Raw genomic sequence first — 18,125 nt, forward strand, 5'->3', positions numbered from 1 at the left:
TCGGCCGGGGATTGAACCCCCAAACTCCCAACACTCTCACCACAATGTCACTGTGCTGTTAGCTACAGTATGTACTATATGCATTATTAATATGTGATTAAAATATAAAGATGATGAAAGGTTTGAGAAATACCATACACTCCAGTACCAAACGCCCAGCATGACAGTTTTCTCTGCTTCCTTACCTGCTGATTACCAGCGTGGTGGAGTCAGCCGTTCGCTCCACCTTGGTCCTCTCATCCTCCGTCATCTCCAGGCCGTCCTTGTACCAGGTCACCTTGGGCGGGGGTCTACCTTTGAAGGGGATCTTGATGGTAGCTGTCTGGCCCGCTTTCACCATCACAGGCTGGGCCGCTAGAATCTCCAGCACCGCAGGGTCGATCTCCGGAGGGTCTGGGGAAAAGAGGAGATTAGACTGAGGAAAAGCACCTCATTCTCTTTATGGCAGGGGTCTTCAAGCCTAGGGGGTCCACAGAGTTACTAGTTAAATCTTTCTGTGATAGGACGCTTTTTTTTTTTACATTAACCACTGAACCTTAGAATCCCTGTTAGCCGAAAATAGCATGAACCCTAGTCGGCAAATGACAGGGTAAATGGTCACATGGCAAAGAGAGCAATGTAGTGCTTCAAAGAAACTCGGATACCAGGAAAAAAGTCCTTGTTAGCGTCGCTCTTAACAAGTGTTTCACAGGAGTCCTGAACCACAGCAAGCTCACTGGAGTAAAGAAAGTTCTACATTACGCTTGACAGGGCCCTTAGAGCTAGGTGCTATTATTCGTCTCTGTCGGGTGGAAACCTCATGTCCAAAACGGTTACTAAAAAGTTAGAATATGAAAAGAACACACAAAAATGGAAGCCCTATTTTTCAGTCTGGCGTACAACTAAGTATAAATCAGGTGTAACTCTAATCCTAACTCCTAACCTAACCTCTTTAAACGCCTATTATCTTAAGCTTAACCCCAACCTCAATCTTTTCCTAATTTTAAACGTATCTCTAAAAATCTTTTTTTCAACCATAAAACAACCATTCCTCTTGTGAGGACCAGGAGAAATGGTTCCTCACAATGTCTTATTTCTCACATTCTACTACACTTGTGGGCACGTTTGGTCCTCGCACACGCACACGCACACACACACACACACACACACACACACAGACCTGCAATGGTCAACACAGCCTCGCTGTCGGCACCCTTGGCTCTGAAGGTGTATTTGCCCTGGTGGGCGTCGGTCACTCCACTGAAGGTCAGCTTGTGGACAGCACCCTGTTTGACCACCTGCACCCCGCTCATATCTGTAATCTGTCAGATGTAACACACGATACACACAACGCACCGTAACGGTTTAGGAGAAATACACACTCAAATATATTATGTACCGAAAAAAAGGGTTGATAAAGACAAAGTATGAAATCCGAAAACATAAAGAAATACAATCAGACCAGCCATGGCCCATGGCACAATACAGTAGACAACCTATTTCCACAGTATGGACTTTAGCTTGATCAGGTATCTCTATTCGCATAAATGGTTTTAGGGGTTATTATATCGTCTCTGTCGGGTGGAATATGACATACCTGATACCTCATATGTCCAAAACTGCTACTTTTCAGGATTCAAATTCAAAAGTAGCAAAAGTAGCAGATCTACAAGCTCAAAACGTGGTGCGATTCGAGCTTGCAGATCTGTTACCTTTGATGCTTTTGTGTGACGCTGTAGTATGATCAAGTAGGGCATTGATTCCAGGCTGCCCCCCCCCCCCCTGTTGTTGATTTCTTGTTATTGTCGTCTTGTCGTAGTTGTAGTCTCACCTCCACTCCATCCTTCAGCCAGACTCCGTCCACCTTCTCATCATCCAGGACGACACACAGCTCAGTGGGGGAGCCTGTAAAACACTTGGTATCTGACATGCCACTCTTCACCGTGGCCAGGCGCTCTGCGTGGCCACACACACACACACACACACACACACACACACACACACACACACACACACACAGGTTCAGGATTCAAATTCCAAAACAGCAAAAGTAGCAGATCTACAAGCTCAAAACGGGTCGCTTCGTGTAGCGTTTCAAGCTTGTGGATTTGATACTTTTGTGTGAGGCTATAATATGTAGGGCGTTAATTTACGAAAAAAACAAGTTAAAATCTGGAGGTTTCTGCCCGACGGCATCGATAGATATTTTTTACTGTGCTTCTCTATTATTCGATTAATCAAAAAAGCTATCGATAGAATAATCTCTAATAAAATAATTTATAGTGGCAGCCCTAACTCTGAGAAAGGTAGTTTCTGATCTCGCACTTCAACTAGATAGTAGTGGCAGTGCTGCTCCAGCCTTACCCATCACAGTGAGGCTGGCAGAGCTGACGTACTCGTGCTCGTCATTGTCCTGGGTGCACACGATGGCGTACTCCCCCTCGTCGGACCAGTCGCAGTCCTCGACGATGACCTCTGCCCTCTTGCCCTCGCGCACGAAGATGTAGCGAGGGCTCCCGGTGATGTCGCGTCCGTCCTTCTTCCAGCGGACGTGCACGTCCTTGTGGCTCATCTCACACTCCAGGCGGGCCTTGCTCTTCTCCTTGACCTGCACGTTCTTCAGGTAGCTGGCGAACTCGATGGGAATCCCTGGAGAGAGGAGGAGTGAATCAGGCCTGCAATGTTCCATTATTTATCTTATAGTGATCAATCGATTCATTTTTTTAATCGAGAAGCCCTTTAATTTTTTTATATAATTTGTTCTATGTTAACATGTCTAATTGATTGCTATAGTATACATACATACATACATACATACATACATACATACATACATACGTACATACATACATACATACATACATACATGCATGCATATATGCAGACAGAAAGACAGACAGATAGACAGACAGACACGCACATTTGCACTTGCTGCTTTGAAGCAACTTAACTAATAACAATTGTTCACAGAGCAAAAACTCTCCACCAATAAATAGACAGCAAAAGATGCACAGAAAGTGTTAAAGAGTAGAGAGCGCGTCTAATGATATATATCCTAATTAGCACGTCCCCAATTAACTGTGAGTGTGTTATAGTGTAACCCCAGAGGAGAGCCTGGTGTCCTTGTCCGGATAATACGGTACACATGTTCCAGCTTGTACCGGGGGATGCTGAGCATCTTGTTAGACATATAGCTGTAATAATAAATGTGCTTTCCAGCTTGAACCGTGGGCTGATGAACAGTGGTGGAAAGTAACTAAGTACATTAACTCAAGTACTGTACCTAAGTACAATTTTGATGTATTTTTTCCATTACTATTGGAATTGGAGTATTTCCAGTTTTCAGTACTTTAACTTCTACTCCACAACATCTCAGAGACAAATCTTGTACTTCTACTCCACTACAATTATTAGAAAACTTTAGTACTAGTTACTTTTTTGATTATTATTACAAAACACACATTACCCACTTCAGCCCTTTCAACTCGGCACTAGAAGAGAGGGTTTAATTACAGTAGGCATTTTTATATGGTGGTATTGCTACCTTTACTTGACCTGCATACTTCTTCCACCACTGTTCATGTGGGAGATGAAGGCGAGTTGATGTTGTTTAGCACAGTTATGAAAGAAATCAACAGTCGCTATACTCTCAGGGGAGAAACGCAGCGACTGCTCGTCTCCACTTAAAGTCTGTGGGGAACACTCGTTTCTGCGGCGATGTTACTTCCACTAGACCGGAAGAATGCAACACCCTTCTGGGACAAAAACAAAACACGCAACATAAACACACACACAAAGGGGTTTTCATGGTACAGCAAGAGAAACCAAGCGCTCGGGCGTACTTTCTATGAAGAGCGGCACAGTGGCCGTGAGGTCTCCGATGTTGATGCTGTAGTCTCCCGTGTCGCTGGATTTGACGTCCTTGATCTTCAAGGTGTAGGTCAGGCCGTCCTCTGACAGGGACACCTCGAACTTCTCGTCTCTCTTCACCTCCTTTCCCTTTACCTGTTCCAGCACAAGCAAACACAACCAGGAAACGGACTTACATAAGGGTCTTTATTGATTTAAACTCATCTTAAAAACTCATATTTTTCAGAGAGACTGTCCACCTCTCTCTGTCTTTCTCTCTATCTGAGTTCTGTTTGAATAAATCTTTATTTATTTGAGACGTGCACCACCAACCTTCCATATGAGCGGCGCGTCTGTCTTCTTGGAGAGACGGACCTCAATCACGGCTGTCTGGCGCTCCGTCACTCTCATGGGCTTAAAGTCGGACAGGAACTTCAGAGGCTCGTCTGAGCGAGCCAAGAAAGTGTGTGAGAGAGAGAGAGAGAGAGAGAGGGGGGGGGGGGGGGGGGTAGACAATGATGGAATAGCAGAGAGAAAGAGGTTGCTGATGATGAATGAGTCAGGAACACAATGGAGGGGTTGCTGAGAGGGTGCAGGGATCATCACAAAATACCAAAGTAGATTCACATGCTATTTGGCCTCAGAGAGGAGCATTGTTTCCGGACGTTCTCTCTTCTCCCGGTGTTTCGCCCAGGTGGACGTGGTTTTGAGGTTAGGTTTAGGCATACACTCTGTGCGGTTAGTGTAAGGCATACTTTTGTGGTGTTTTTGTGGTGTTTTTGTGATGTTAAAGGTTAGGGCGACACACCAAAGGAAGAGGGAGTCCGGAATTGTTTCTACGCTCAGGGGAGACATTTTATTTTGACTTCAGGCAGTACCACTTGTCAACCAGTAGTGGTCAGACCCTACCACAGGATCTGAATCATTCAAAAGAAGAGCAGGGAGACCAAATATAACCTACAACCACTGCAGTTGTGTTAGTTATTGTGTCAACATACTACCATACTGATTGGACAAAAGAGCATTTTATTCATTAACCAAAGTTCCCTCCACAGCAAATCTCTTAGCCGAAAACCGCAAGCTCACAACGCGGCAGGTTGTGTGTGAGCTTGCAGGTGAGCTGTTTTTGGCGCATGTTCGCCCCCCAAAATAAGGAAGCGTGGTTAAATAATAGTCACACAACTTCCCAGCGAAAAGAGACAGTGATGAATCTATTACTGTGGGAACAATGGGAGAGGAGCGGCGCATGCAATGCGGGGGCCGTGCACTTGCCTACGACTTTGAGTTTGGCTGACAGGCTCTTGTCTCCGACGTACAGAGTGTAGGTGCCCGTGTCAGCCAGGCACACGGCCGAGATGCACAGCATGTGCTTGGTTCCCATCTGCTTCACTTCGTACTTCCCGTGAGAATACTGGATCCTCAGCAGCTCCGTGCCCTGCATGATAAATCACACCAGTTGAGGGGGGAAACGCGGGCACACGTTTTTCATGTATGCAAATTCACACCGCATGGGGCACACACACGCGTCACACACACACACACACACACGCACGCACGCACGCACGCACACACGCACGCACGTGCACAAGCAAACAAACAAACACAGACTGTGTTTTACCTGGAACCATTGCATCTTGACGTTTGGGTCTCTGAGTTCCAGGATGGTATCAAAGACAATATAGCTGTCAGGCTTGGCAGTGATGTCTTCTAGGGGTTTGAGAACGCGCACCATCTGGAATGCAATGTGAAATAATATGAAATATGAAAAGCCTGCCGCCACTGCCGAGACACCAGAGCACACTGTTGCCAGTGGTTTCAAAAGTTATATATATAGAGTGTAAAATTGGAGCCAAATAGACCAGATACGTTTAAACTGAGGATTTTAACGTGTGTTGCTTGACATTATGTCCTCGACCTTGTCGGACCTTGAGGTATATGAATGAGCGCACTGTAAACATTTCTTTACGTATTCTTCTGCACTGTATAATTGTTCTATTCCATCACAACTTCTTTTTTTTTTATTGTATTCAGAGGTCCTTTTATATTGTGTTTTTTAATAGGTGTTTCCTATTAAGGAGGTAGGTGTCTTTGTCTTTCTTAATTTTTACTAAATTCAAATGTCCTGTTATAGCGTGGTTCTTTTGCTTAATGTTTTATGTAAAAGCGCATTGTTGGAATTTGACGTGTTAATCTGCTCTTTTCACTAGTTCCCGGGCAAACGCAAAACTTGAGCTAAAAGGTTTGTGAACCACTGGTCGAGAGGGTTTAAGTGGTTAAGTTCATGTATATGTATGTTTTACCTCCACCTCCTCTTTCTTCCTCATCTCCTTCAGCCTACGGAGGAGTCCTCTGAAGTCGGTGAAGCCGTGCTCAGCGCAGATCCTCTCAAAGTCCTTCCTGTCCGCTCCAGACAGGATCTTCAGCATCTCCTCTTCTGTCGGAGGCTTCTTCTCCTCCCGCTTCACCACACTTCTGCACAGCACCAACAGTCCTCAGTGTGTGTGTGTGTGTGTGTGTGTTTGTGTTTGTGAGGACCAAGTATCCCCACAAGTATAGTAGAATATGAGAAATATACGTTGTGAGGACCATTTTCACGGTCCTCACAAGAGAAATGGTGGTTTCATGGTTGGAAAAAAACATTTCTAGGGATACGTATACAATTAGACACAATTAGAAGATTCAGGTTGGTATTAGGATTACAGACATTTAGAGGTTAGGTTTAGGGGTTTGGTGTTAAGAGTAAAACATGATTGATACATATGTAGAACTGGCCCTTTAAGGAAAGTGCATAAAGAGGGGTGGCCAGATTTGTGGCCTCCTGTTTAGCCAGAAGCCTGGCTTGAGTGTTTGTGAGAGAGACCTGGAGGCATGAGGAGGGTACAGACTAATTCTCGGTAAGACAATCTGAAACAAATGACAAGGTTTTTATAACTCATTGTAACAATAGTATATATATAAGAGTTTAGATAGGCTGACAATATTAGGCCTGTTGTTAATTATACTAATATATATCTGTATTTCCAGAAGCCTCCAGGTCCTTTGAGCAGCAGTACCTTGTGGCTGTGCAGGCCTATATCAATGGGAGCCATGGGCATATATTGACTCATTGGGTATGTTTGTTATTTTGCTGTATTTTGTCATCTTGCTATAGGGGCCTAATGTCTGGGATGAATTGTTAGAGGGTTGGTCTAATGCTTTATTATTTGATTTTTGTAGGAGCTGAACTAACCATCACTGTTTTTCCCACCGTGCCATATATACTATTTAGACTGGGTTTTTGCTATTGGACTGTGTGCAATAGGGTTGACTGAGGACAGAGCTATACTGGGCCATTAAGTAGCATTGCATGATTTTGATTTTGGTTTTGCATATTTGTATTTTGTTTTGACTTGCTTATTTACTTTATTTGCTTTTGGTTTTACATGATTTGGATTTGATTTGTTTAATTCCGGTATATTTAGTTTAGAGGCCCAAGTAGGCCCCGAAGCCCTTACCCTTATTGCCCCTTTGCCTCTTGAGTTTAGTCCCTTTTGCAGAACTCCCAGTAATACTAACCGCTTTCTTCCTTTCTGTATTTTAACCTGACTATTTTTATACCAACTGTTTGAATAAAATTGACACATTTGATACATCAGCCTCTGGTTCTGTTCATTCTGAACCCGTACCTTTCTGGGGAACCTTACCTTGTTCAGTCCTATATATCTATATATATATACACAGTATTGTTAATGTGTTCAAAGGATCCCTCACTCCTATATGTGTGGGTGGCGTAGTCATTGCTTTACATAGCCCTGCTACACATAGTTGCGTGCCAGTGTGGCGCGTGCACCCGAAAATGGCTGATCCTACAAGCTCACAGCCGCTGCAGCGCAGCGTGTTCGTAAAGTTGTAGATCTGCTATTTTTTGTCTCTAGGTTTACAGTTAAAAATGCCGTGGAATTAATAAAATTGTTGTCCTAAAATATTAATGTCCTCACAAGTAGTAAACGTTCTGTTTAGTTAGTACTTTTATATTTGGTGCTATAAGTATGTTTTGATGCCAATGCCTCTGTACTTTTACTCAAGTAAAATGTTTCATATAGGACTTTTGCTTGCAACAAAATATTTCTACATAAATCTGAGTACTTCTTCCACCACTGTTAAGAAGTACTCACTGGAAAAGGTTATTTATGTATGTATTTTTGAATTTGTCTACAGAGGCTTGTGTTGTGTTCTTACCGTTTATGCAGCATCTTTTTGAGTTGCATCGCTGGATCTAGAGACGGAGACAGACAAGAACCATCGCACCGTGTTTTGAGCTTGTACATCTGCTATTTTTTTCACATTTTTGTATTCTAATCCTAAAAAGTAACAGTTTTTGACTTATGAGGTTTCCGCCCGACAGAGTGCACGATAACACCATTCAGATGAATGCGTCAGGCTTACTCTCTGTGACAGTCAGAGATACGGAGGAGACGGCCTCTCCGTGGCTGTTGGAGGCGATGCACCTGTAGACATCAGCCTCTTCCAGGGTCAGGCTTTTGATCTGCAGGCAGGGCAGAAATGCATTCACTTTGCTATTATCACACACTGCCAGCAAGCAACTCAAAATGTCACTGGAGTTAATGAATTCAGTGCTGTTCATACAACATCTGCAGTTATGACAGGAGACAGACAGAACAGATTAACCGCCTGCTGAGTTCACCGGGAGGGAGACTAATCGCTGATTTTGGTATTTCTAAGGCAGGGGGTTTTCAACGTTTTTTAACTCCAAGGACCCCCTAGCTGAGAGAGAGTTAAGCAGGGACACCCCCCCCCACTACATATTGTATAAAATGGTGTTGCTCATATATTTCGTAGATGCTTCATAGACTTGTTTGACAGCACTGTCATCAGTGTACAGTATGTTGGATTTGTGTTAGCCTAATGTGTATCTTCCAGACATTTAACCACTTCCACCATCAATACTAAGTGAACTTGAGTGAAAGTGAGCTTGTAGATCAGCTATTTTTTAGCTAACGTTCTCCTCAGAATAGGGATGCTAGGGTTCAAGTGGTTAATGTAAAAAAAAATGTAATCCTATCACACAAAGATTTGTCAGCCCCCTTGTAGTAACTCTGAGGACCCCCTAGGGGTCCCGGACCCCCTGTTGAAGACCCCATATCTAAATTATAGTTATAGTGCCTAACTCTCTTAGGCCTACATGACTGAAACTTCTCAGGTCAAAAAAAACTCTCCTGCAGTGCTTGAATCAAACAGCAGGAGGCGGTGCCACGTCAGGAATCATGTTCTCATAAGCCTTCATCCCTGCATCTTAAAAGTCATCCCTCAACCATGAAACAGATGGCAACGGTAGATGCATGTCAGCATCCGCAAGTTCATTGCTTTATAATAGCCATTTAAGCTTCACTTAAGCTCCCCGGCTGGTAAGGAGATGGCATATAAATCCACTCCAGAGTGGTTATATAGATAAAAGGATCAGAGTTTTTTTTTTCTATGTACTTTTCCGCATGATGCATGGCGTGCTGTATGAGGTGACTGTGCTAGGATGGTAGAACGGGTTTATTATTGGCAGCCTGTTCAAGAGAATTGGGTTTCTTTCTACTTTCTCTCTCCTCTCATGTCTTTAATCAGTAGATTTCAACAGCGCTGGAAGAAATATACTCAGATTCTTCTCTTCTTAGCCTAAATCAGTGGTTCTCTTGGGGGGGAGGGGGGTTACATTTTTCGCGCAGCGCTGCAAGCTTGTAGATCTGCTATTTTTGAATTTTTTTGAATTTTTTTGAATAATTTTGATATTTTTTTTTTACACATACATCTTATGTTCTGGGGTTCCCTAGCAAAACCTTTTCAGATGGGGGTCCACGGACAAATACATATCAATTTGGGGGTCCAGGTAGCAATACCACAATGTAGAAATTCCCTGTTAAAGTAAAGTTGCATTACAAATGTTACTTTAAAAAAAGTATTGGCACCAAAACATACTTCTACAGTATACTACAGTAGGCTACCAAATGTAAAATTACTCATGCAGTAATTGTTATTACTTATGCATTAATGTGTTCATCACTTCAATGTTGCTGCTGGTAAAGGTGGGGCTTATTTTATGTTTCCTTTATGTACATCTATAATACATCAAAATGTAGGCTATCAGTTAATGTATGTTTGTAGTAACCTCGTGAACCCCAGCATGCCTTTTCTGGGGGGAACACTTGACAAAAAAATAGCAGATCTACGAGCTTGTAGATCGGCTATTTGTAGGGAAGAGATTTGGTGTAGATGTACAGTTGTAACCCAGCTCTGTTTTAAGAATAGAGGGTTTGAGTGGTTAACAATCATCTAAATCTGAAAAATAACTAGTAACTAAAGCTGTCAAAGAATTATATCAGATTTACATCTGAGATGCTGAAAATAGTAGTAGCCTACTTGAGTAAATGTACTTATTAAATCAGGCTATCTTTAGATTAGATAGTTAGATTAGCTACTTACTGTCTATACTGGAGAACCAGAATGAGCACGACGCATATCTGACATATCTCTGAATTCACACCCACATCCAGTACTATTATATCGTTGCTGTCGGGCAGAAACCTCTTATCTCCATATTTTAACTTGTGTTTTTTTTGTAAAACGCCCTACTTCATCATACTACAGCCTCACACAAAAGCATCAAAAGTAGCAGATCTGCAAGCGACATGTTTTGAGTTTGTAGATCTGCTACTTTTGCTATCTTTGAATTGGAATCTTGAAAAGTAACAGTTTTGGGCATATGAGGTTTCCACCCGACAGAGACGATATACATCGAGGCTGCGACTGTGAGGCATACATTCTGAAATGCAGAAAAATAGCATAGACCCCATGCTCACCTACCATGCACAGTGCACACGCGGGTTAAAAATAAGACTCCACCACGTGGAAACACTGTGGAGTTATGATTTAAAACAGCATGCCATGCAAAAGTACAGTAAGTGGGGCATATATATTACCACAATCAATCTTGTGTGACCAAGTGAGGTAGAATTCACCTTTTAGTCAATGAACTTGCTTACTGTAGTGTACCACATTGGTTCTCAAAGTAGTGTCTGGGGGCCCCCAGGGGTCCTTTGGGGAGGAAGGGGTCCCCAGCAAAATGTGTTAATATAGCGTCATCATTTTAATCACTTGAACCATATTTTATACTTTGGCTAAATGGCGCTATGAGTTTGTAGCTATTTTGGAAAATCTTTGAAATTCTGTGCTGTAAGTTTTTGAACATTTTTAACTGAAATCTTTGCTTCTGGGGGTACCTGGCACAAAACATTTTCAGATGGGGGTCCGCAGGCAAATACACATCAATTTGTGGGTCCTTAATATGAAAAAGTTTGAGAACCAGTGGTGTAGGCCTGGGTCCGTCTAAGGATTTCTATAGTCTGGTCCCCAGCAAAATGTGTTAGTATACTACAGATCACAATCATTTGAACCATACCCATATTTTATAGGGTGGCTATTCAAAAATAGCAGCACAATCTGCTATTTTTGAACAATTTTGTGTTTGAATTGTTTTCACAAATCTTCTCTACTGGGGGTCCCTGGCACTGTGGCACAACATATTTTCAGATGGGGGTTAAGCCATAGGCCTGTAGATATATTCATTTGGGGGTCCTTGACATAAAAAAGTTTGAGAACCACTGCTGTAGACTACAGGCTGTGTACAGTATGTATAGGCAAACCTTGAGTATATGGTGTTTGTTGATGCTGTCATAGAAAGGCATGGTCCCATCAGACAGTGGCTGTCCGCTGGCTCTCTCCCAGGTCACTCTGGGCTCAGGCTTTCCTGTCACCTTTGCCTTGAACACAGCTTTTTCATCTAAAAAACCAAATACATATTAATTTTGAGGGTCCTTGAAATTAAAATGTGTGAGAAGCACCACTGCTCTAAAACAACATTAGACCATTCACTGTTAAATCACGTGGCCTGGCTGCTTATTTTTGGCCTTGTTGCTTGTTTCTCTCGCAAAATCTGGCAACGTGCAGAGAACTCCATTCGAGTCACTTGCAGCGATTGTCAGGACTCAGGAGTCTTCAAGTGTTTTCCCATTAACCTTTGGTGTAGAAGGTAGAAATATTAGTTGTTTTATTTGATTCTAGCCAAATTGTTTAACTTTAACTCACGCCACCTGTCCCCCCACTTAACAGGCCAGGCCAAGTAGGCTTTAACTAGGTCGGACCAGGTGGCGAGCATGTTGCTAATTAGCTCGAGCAAAGTTAGACTAGGAACATAAATGTATTTATTATTTGTCTTGATAAAGGATTTTTGATGACAATAATTATTTATGATAGGCTAATGCAGTGTGTGTGTGTGTGTGTGTGTGTGTGTGTGTGTGTGCGTGTGTACGGAAGCGACGACGAGTAGCCTACGTGATGAGACAATGTGAACTTGTCTATTTTAATTTGTCATAATGACACTGATATTTATTTGCATTCGAGCTTGTTATCAATGGCTGTTGTGTTATTGTGTGTGTGTGTGTGTGTGTGTGTGTGTGTGTGTGTGTGTGTGGGATACATCCAGAACACTATTTATAACAGTTAGACCATGTTTTGAACTAAGTGTACCTACATTTGTCATACAAAATGAAAATGCTGAGTAATGTTATTCTAAAACATCTATTTTCATTTCTGTTCCACATAGGGTGTGATGTGTTGCACAGGCACATACAAAAGATTCTCTCTTTGTCAAGGAGATACTGGAGGCCATTTGTGGGGCAGCTACCCTGAAAACAATAAGGAGGATCCTCAAAGTCGAGTGCTCAACCATCAAAAGGGAGGCCAAACCTCCCCTGACCCCAAAGAAACTGAAGGCACAGAGAGAGAGGTATAAATGCTAATGAAAAAGTCTGAATTATGATGCATTATGTTACTTTGATCTCATAATCTGAAGGAGGCAGGTCGCTGAAACACTCTTTAAATCACAATTCTTAGTGTCTTTATACATGCATTTCGCGTGTCCGTGTCTAAGCTGGTCACCGTCGTTTTTTTCAGCAGGGTATACTTGCTTTTAAAATAGTACAGTGCTGTATTCCAGGAATTTCAAAATAATATCAATTATAGTGAAAATAGAAGATCTACAAGCTCACAATGCATTGCAATGTGACATGTTGGGAGCATGTAGATCTGCTACTTTTCACCATATTCATCATGCACTTTTTCCCTTCCTAGAAATGTAGTCGAATCAAAAGTACAATATTTGTCCTTGAAATGTTGTGGAGTGGAAGTCATAGCTATCCAAAACATAATACTCAATAAATAAATATATATATATATATATATATATATATATATATATATATATATATATATATATATATATATATATATATATATATAATACTTAAATAAAGTACAAATACTCTTCTTTTCTATTTTTTAAAAACTTAAGTACAGTACTCAAGTAAATGTACCGGTACTGTGTTACTGTCCACCACGACTAACAAATGATAATGCTATAATCTGCAGAGTTCTAGTATAATTTGGGCTGTGTGTTTGGCCCCTTGATCTATAAATCACAGTCAGAGACGGCGCAAATAAGGCTTCCAATGCTACAGCAGCCCGCAGTATTTGTTCAAAGCAATTGCTACAGTACAGACTCTCTTTCCCCCTGCCCAGAGGTCATCATCCAGAGCACAAAGAAAGTTCCAAGCACAGCTACTTTGTGCTTTCATGATCGTGTCCCGGGAGCTCGGGCCTGTTTATCCCTTTCAAACCGGGAAACGCATCGGTGTCATTTCTTTTTACATTTTTTTGGCTATTCAAAAATAGCAGATATACAGTACAAGCTCATAGCGCGGCACCGAGTGCTTGTAGATCTGCTATTTTTTTTTAAATCTTGAAAAGTTGTGCAAATCTATGAATATATATATATTTTTTAAAAGCGTAATTCAAATCTTTGCTTCTGGGGATTCTACTTATGTCTTCTAAATCCCACCAAGTTTTTTGAAACACTTACTGTATGTTGCTATAGCCTAATATCAGTGGTTCTCAAACTGTTTCATGTCAAGGACCACCCAAAATTATATGCATTTGGCCGCTGACCCCCATCTCAAAACATTTTGTTCCAGGGACTCCCTCAGAAGCAAAGATTTGAGTTAAAAAATATTGTTTCAAAAAATATATGCATTCAAAGATTTGCACAGTTCAAGAGAAAATCGCAGATCTACAAGCTCATAGTGCAGCACTTATGAGCTTGTTCTGCTATTTTTGTACAGCCAAAGTATAAAAATAATGGTTATAGCTCAAATCTAAAATGACACGGATGCGTTCCCGCATTGAATGGGTTATAAAGTAAGGGGATGAGAGATGCTGGGGTTATGCAGATGGTGCTGCTTTGCAATTTCACAGAGTTTCGAGATGAAAGGGGAAAAAGAGGGAGCCGCTAACTCACCCTCCTGGGCAGTGACAGGGCGTGGTTTCTCCTCAAAATCTGGGACAGACTCCCCCTCTGGGATGCGGGGGGATGTTTGCACCTGGCTGAAGGCCTCGGCGGTGGCTGGATTGTCACCAAGTAACACAGAGATTAAGTACAGCAACAACACACACACCATACGTATACCATTTAGATAATGTTGCAACAAATAATTAGTTTGTCGTTGTGCCAGGTGGTTAAAAGGGTGGTTTGGATGTTTTTTTTCCGATTTGGAAAATAAACATTATCGCTCCTTGTGCCACCTGTTTAGGGTTGTGCTGATGAACATAATTGCTCACAGGTTCTCATTGGAAACAAGACCGCAAGGACTTTCATGAACGACCTGTTAAAAGGAATTATCCTTATTAACAGTGTTAAGCAAAGCCTGTTGAACACATAAAAAACTGGCGTCCCTATTTGGGGAATGTCATTGTCAAAATCTTTTATAAATAGATATAAACAAGCTCAAAATGCTATGCAATGTGCCGATTGTGAGCTTGTAAATCAATAATTGTAGCTATGTTTGCTAGTTTCAGCTTAAAGGATCACTTTCAACCTATCTTCATATAATTGGTCCTAACTAATGCTCCAATATAGCACCATTTCTGTCGACTCACTCTGTCTCTCAGAGGAGGGCTGTGGACAGTTCAGAAACCTGCCTACCAGTGATGTCATCGGTAGGCAGGTTTGGTCCTTTTCAAACAATGCTAACTTTCAAGGAAGAGAAAGTCTGTAGTTTGTATTAGCTTGGAATCCCTACCAATGACGTAGGCAGGTTTCTGAACTGTCCGTAGCCCACCAATGAGACACAGAGTGAGTAGACGGAAAGGGTGCCATCTTATGAGTGTTATTAGTGAGGACCAATAGAAGAAAATATGGTTGAAAATTAGTGAAGAGGTTAAAACCGTTTCTTGTGACCAGTGTAACGGAAAAATGCGCTGTCTTTGTCTGGAGATGTGATGCCATACCCTCTGCGGTCTTGGAGAAGCTCTGGTAGACCTTACGCAGCTTGCCGCAGGAGGAGGAGGTGGTGGTGGTGGTGGAGGAGAAGGAGCTCATGGTGTGGGAGGAGGTGGAGGAGGTGGAGAAGGATGACATCTCGGACACCTGCCTCTGCTCGCCTACCTGCTGCTCCATCATGCCCTCGCTGGCCTGGCGCAGCTCTGCTGCCATGGCGGTACAAAGTCACCTTGGTGCTGCTGATACTGAGACTGGGCTGTTGGGACATGGCAGGTGGGTGGCAGGTGAGAGAGAGAGAGAGAGAGAGAGAGAGAGAGAGAGAGAGAGAGAGAGAGAGAGAGAGAGAGAGAGAGAGAGAGAGAGAGAGAGAGAGAGAGAGAGAGAGAGAGAGAGAGAGAGAGAGAGAGAGAGAGAGAGAGAGAGAGAGAGAGAGAGAGAGAGAGAGAGAGAGAGAGAGAGAGAGAGAGAGAGAGAGAGAGAGAGAGAGAGAGAGAGAGAGAGAGAGAGAGAGTATCGTTGCTGTCTGGCAGAAACCTTGTATCTCCATATTTCACCGTTTATAGTTTTTTCTTTATTAATTAATGCCCTACTTAATTTGTCATAAAAGAGTGTCATACAAAATTAGCAAAAATAGCCGATCTACAAGCTCACAACGCTGCTATTTTTGCTATTTTTGAAACATTTTGAAAGTGAAAGAGGTTAAGTCTATCTGTGGCTTTTTGTAAATATTGAACCAATGAAAAATATTAACAAGAGCTTCTGTGACCAAATAATAACTACATGGGCCACCGATGGCCTAGTGGTTACGGCGCATACCACATATAGGCTCTAATGCAGCCCGACAGCAAGCCGCAGGTTCAATTCCCAGACTCTCTCTACCTGTTTCCTGTGACACTCTACTCTACTGTACTAGGCAGAAAATCCCCCAAAATATCTTTAAAAATAAATAATAATAACTACATTGTATCCAGTGGAACATTTCCAGAAAAACGTATACGGTTTCGGGACATACAAGGTTTCTGCCCGACAGTCGAACGATACCGTGTGCTCAGTTAATAATAGGCCTTGATGAATGGCACAGCATAATTCACATACTCCACTGGGTCTTGTTACTGTCTAATAGTTTATCTGCTTTATATTGTACTGTAGGCTCACGTTGCTTCCATTAGATAAAGGGAATTTAATGGGACAAGCCTAACTGTGTCCTCTATATTCATACACAGCTGTCCTCAATACCCCAAAGAGCACTCACAAAGGCAAAAGAGTGTGTGTGCGTGTGCATGTGTGTGCACCAGGCACAGGCATGTGCCATCAGGGTGCCTCCCTTGGCCTTACAGGTAATTAGGTTTGTGGTTTGCAGACGCACGCTCCCAAACATGATTGAAACGCTGTTTCTCTCTCCGCCCATCCCTCACCCCCCTCGCCTGCCCTGTCTCACACGCCTTTAATGCAGTGATTATAATTGGCCAGTGTCTTTGCCACACTCCGACAAATATCCAGTTATGAATGTAATCCACGCACATGCTATGTGAGGGGAAATAGCCGGCGGTCTGTACCCTTTCTTTTGATCTATCTTGAAACGTCAAATTCCCCTCTTGTGTCCATACTTCATTTTTTATCTCTCCCTGTGTATTTAAGCTTTGTGTATGTCGGTGTGTGTGTGTGTGTGTGTGTGTGTCTGTGCACACAATCTTTGGGCCAGTGTCTGGTGTTAAGTGTTTAAAAAAAGAAGTGTTAAGAGACATTAAAAGTCTTCTCCTCCACAAAGCAGATTACCTGCATCTATCTCTCTGGAAGTATCTTACCCCCACCACCATCTAATAATTAAGAGTGTGACTGTCACTCATGTTCTTATCTCCAAACACTCAGGCACACCTCTACCCTCTCCATTGTGTGTGTGTGTGTGTGTGTGTGTGTGTGTGTGTGTGTGTGTGTGTGTGTGTGTGTGTGTGTGTGTGTGTGTGTGTGTGTGTGTGTGTGTGTGTGTGTGTGTGTGTGTGTGTGTGTGTGTGTGTGTGTGTGTGTGTGTGTGTGTGTGTGTGTGTTTTCTGCCCGACAGCAATGATATGCCTCCTAACAGAAAAACGTATATACAGTAACTAAGATCTAAAATGACACGGATGCTTTCCAGGTTTTAATGGGTTAAAGAAAGTATCAGAATATTCTGATGGTGGATTTATTTGGAAAAGTTGATCAAAGAAAACAAAGGATTCTCTTGGAGCCTCCTGACTAGGCCTGAAGTTTGTGAGAGTGCTTTTCTCTTTCTTTCTTTCTTTCTTTCTTTATTTCTAATGCATTCCTAATTTTAGTGTGGAACATGGTTTTCTTTGGAAGCTTTTGAATTCTATTGTTGTTGGTGGGGATATAGGAACCTGTACAGTATAAATGAGACATCAACTTTAGGAATAGTTTATTCGTATTCATCACACTCCTGAGCAGTGTTGCAATGCTGAATTGGAACGCGGTTGCACTCTATTTTAATGACGTGACGCGCACGTAGCTTAACACCTACACTACAGGTCACACAATAGACAATTGATATGCATCTAGGCTCATTCCTATGTTAATCCACCTGATGTGAGTCGGGAGCCTTTGTAAACTTTGTTGAGGTGTGAATTTAAAGTTGTTTTAAATCTATGCGTGTGCCTGCGCGTGCTCCTGGTCAAATAGGTTCCTGCACGGCGTGCAAGGCCGTCCCACGAGCAATGCAGCCCTGCTCCTGAGTGTAAAGACCTTGAAACCTGCTCTGTACGAGCACAGGGCGAAAGGACTTCAAATCAACATCACCATTATCCACTGCAGACCTTGAAATAGTCATGAATGCTTTCATTTCATCACACTTGGATTACTGTAACTTCCCTCTACTCAGGCATTAACAAAACGGCTATATCCCGTCTCCAGAGGGTGCAGAACTCTGCAG

General features: G+C 42.4%; 1 protein-coding gene across 1 annotated transcript in view; it reads right to left on the reverse strand.

Moving 5' to 3' along the window:
- The window catches only part of LOC311046963 (immunoglobulin superfamily member 22-like), a gene marked incomplete at both ends in the record, with an annotated part of 32,742 nt that extends 17,324 nt beyond the window's left edge, over positions 1-15,418 (reverse strand). Inside the window, 14 exons of the mRNA XM_084059542.1 lie at positions 186-393; positions 1,160-1,301; positions 1,811-1,935; positions 2,344-2,628; positions 3,822-3,984; positions 4,162-4,274; positions 5,101-5,263; positions 5,447-5,560; positions 6,129-6,297; positions 8,047-8,083; positions 8,254-8,353; positions 11,517-11,653; positions 14,225-14,329; positions 15,214-15,418. Coding sequence (XP_083915668.1) covers positions 186-393; positions 1,160-1,301; positions 1,811-1,935; positions 2,344-2,628; positions 3,822-3,984; positions 4,162-4,274; positions 5,101-5,263; positions 5,447-5,560; positions 6,129-6,297; positions 8,047-8,083; positions 8,254-8,353; positions 11,517-11,653; positions 14,225-14,329; positions 15,214-15,418 — 2,066 coding nt within the window. The remainder of the gene's footprint in view (positions 1-185; positions 394-1,159; positions 1,302-1,810; positions 1,936-2,343; positions 2,629-3,821; positions 3,985-4,161; positions 4,275-5,100; positions 5,264-5,446; positions 5,561-6,128; positions 6,298-8,046; positions 8,084-8,253; positions 8,354-11,516; positions 11,654-14,224; positions 14,330-15,213) is intronic.
- Between the last annotated feature and the right edge of the window lie 2,707 nt (positions 15,419-18,125).

The sequence above is a fragment of the Gymnoscopelus microlampas genome, assembly GCF_963454915.1.
Source record: "Gymnoscopelus microlampas genome assembly, chromosome: 6".
NCBI lineage: Eukaryota > Metazoa > Chordata > Actinopteri > Myctophiformes > Myctophidae > Gymnoscopelus > Gymnoscopelus microlampas.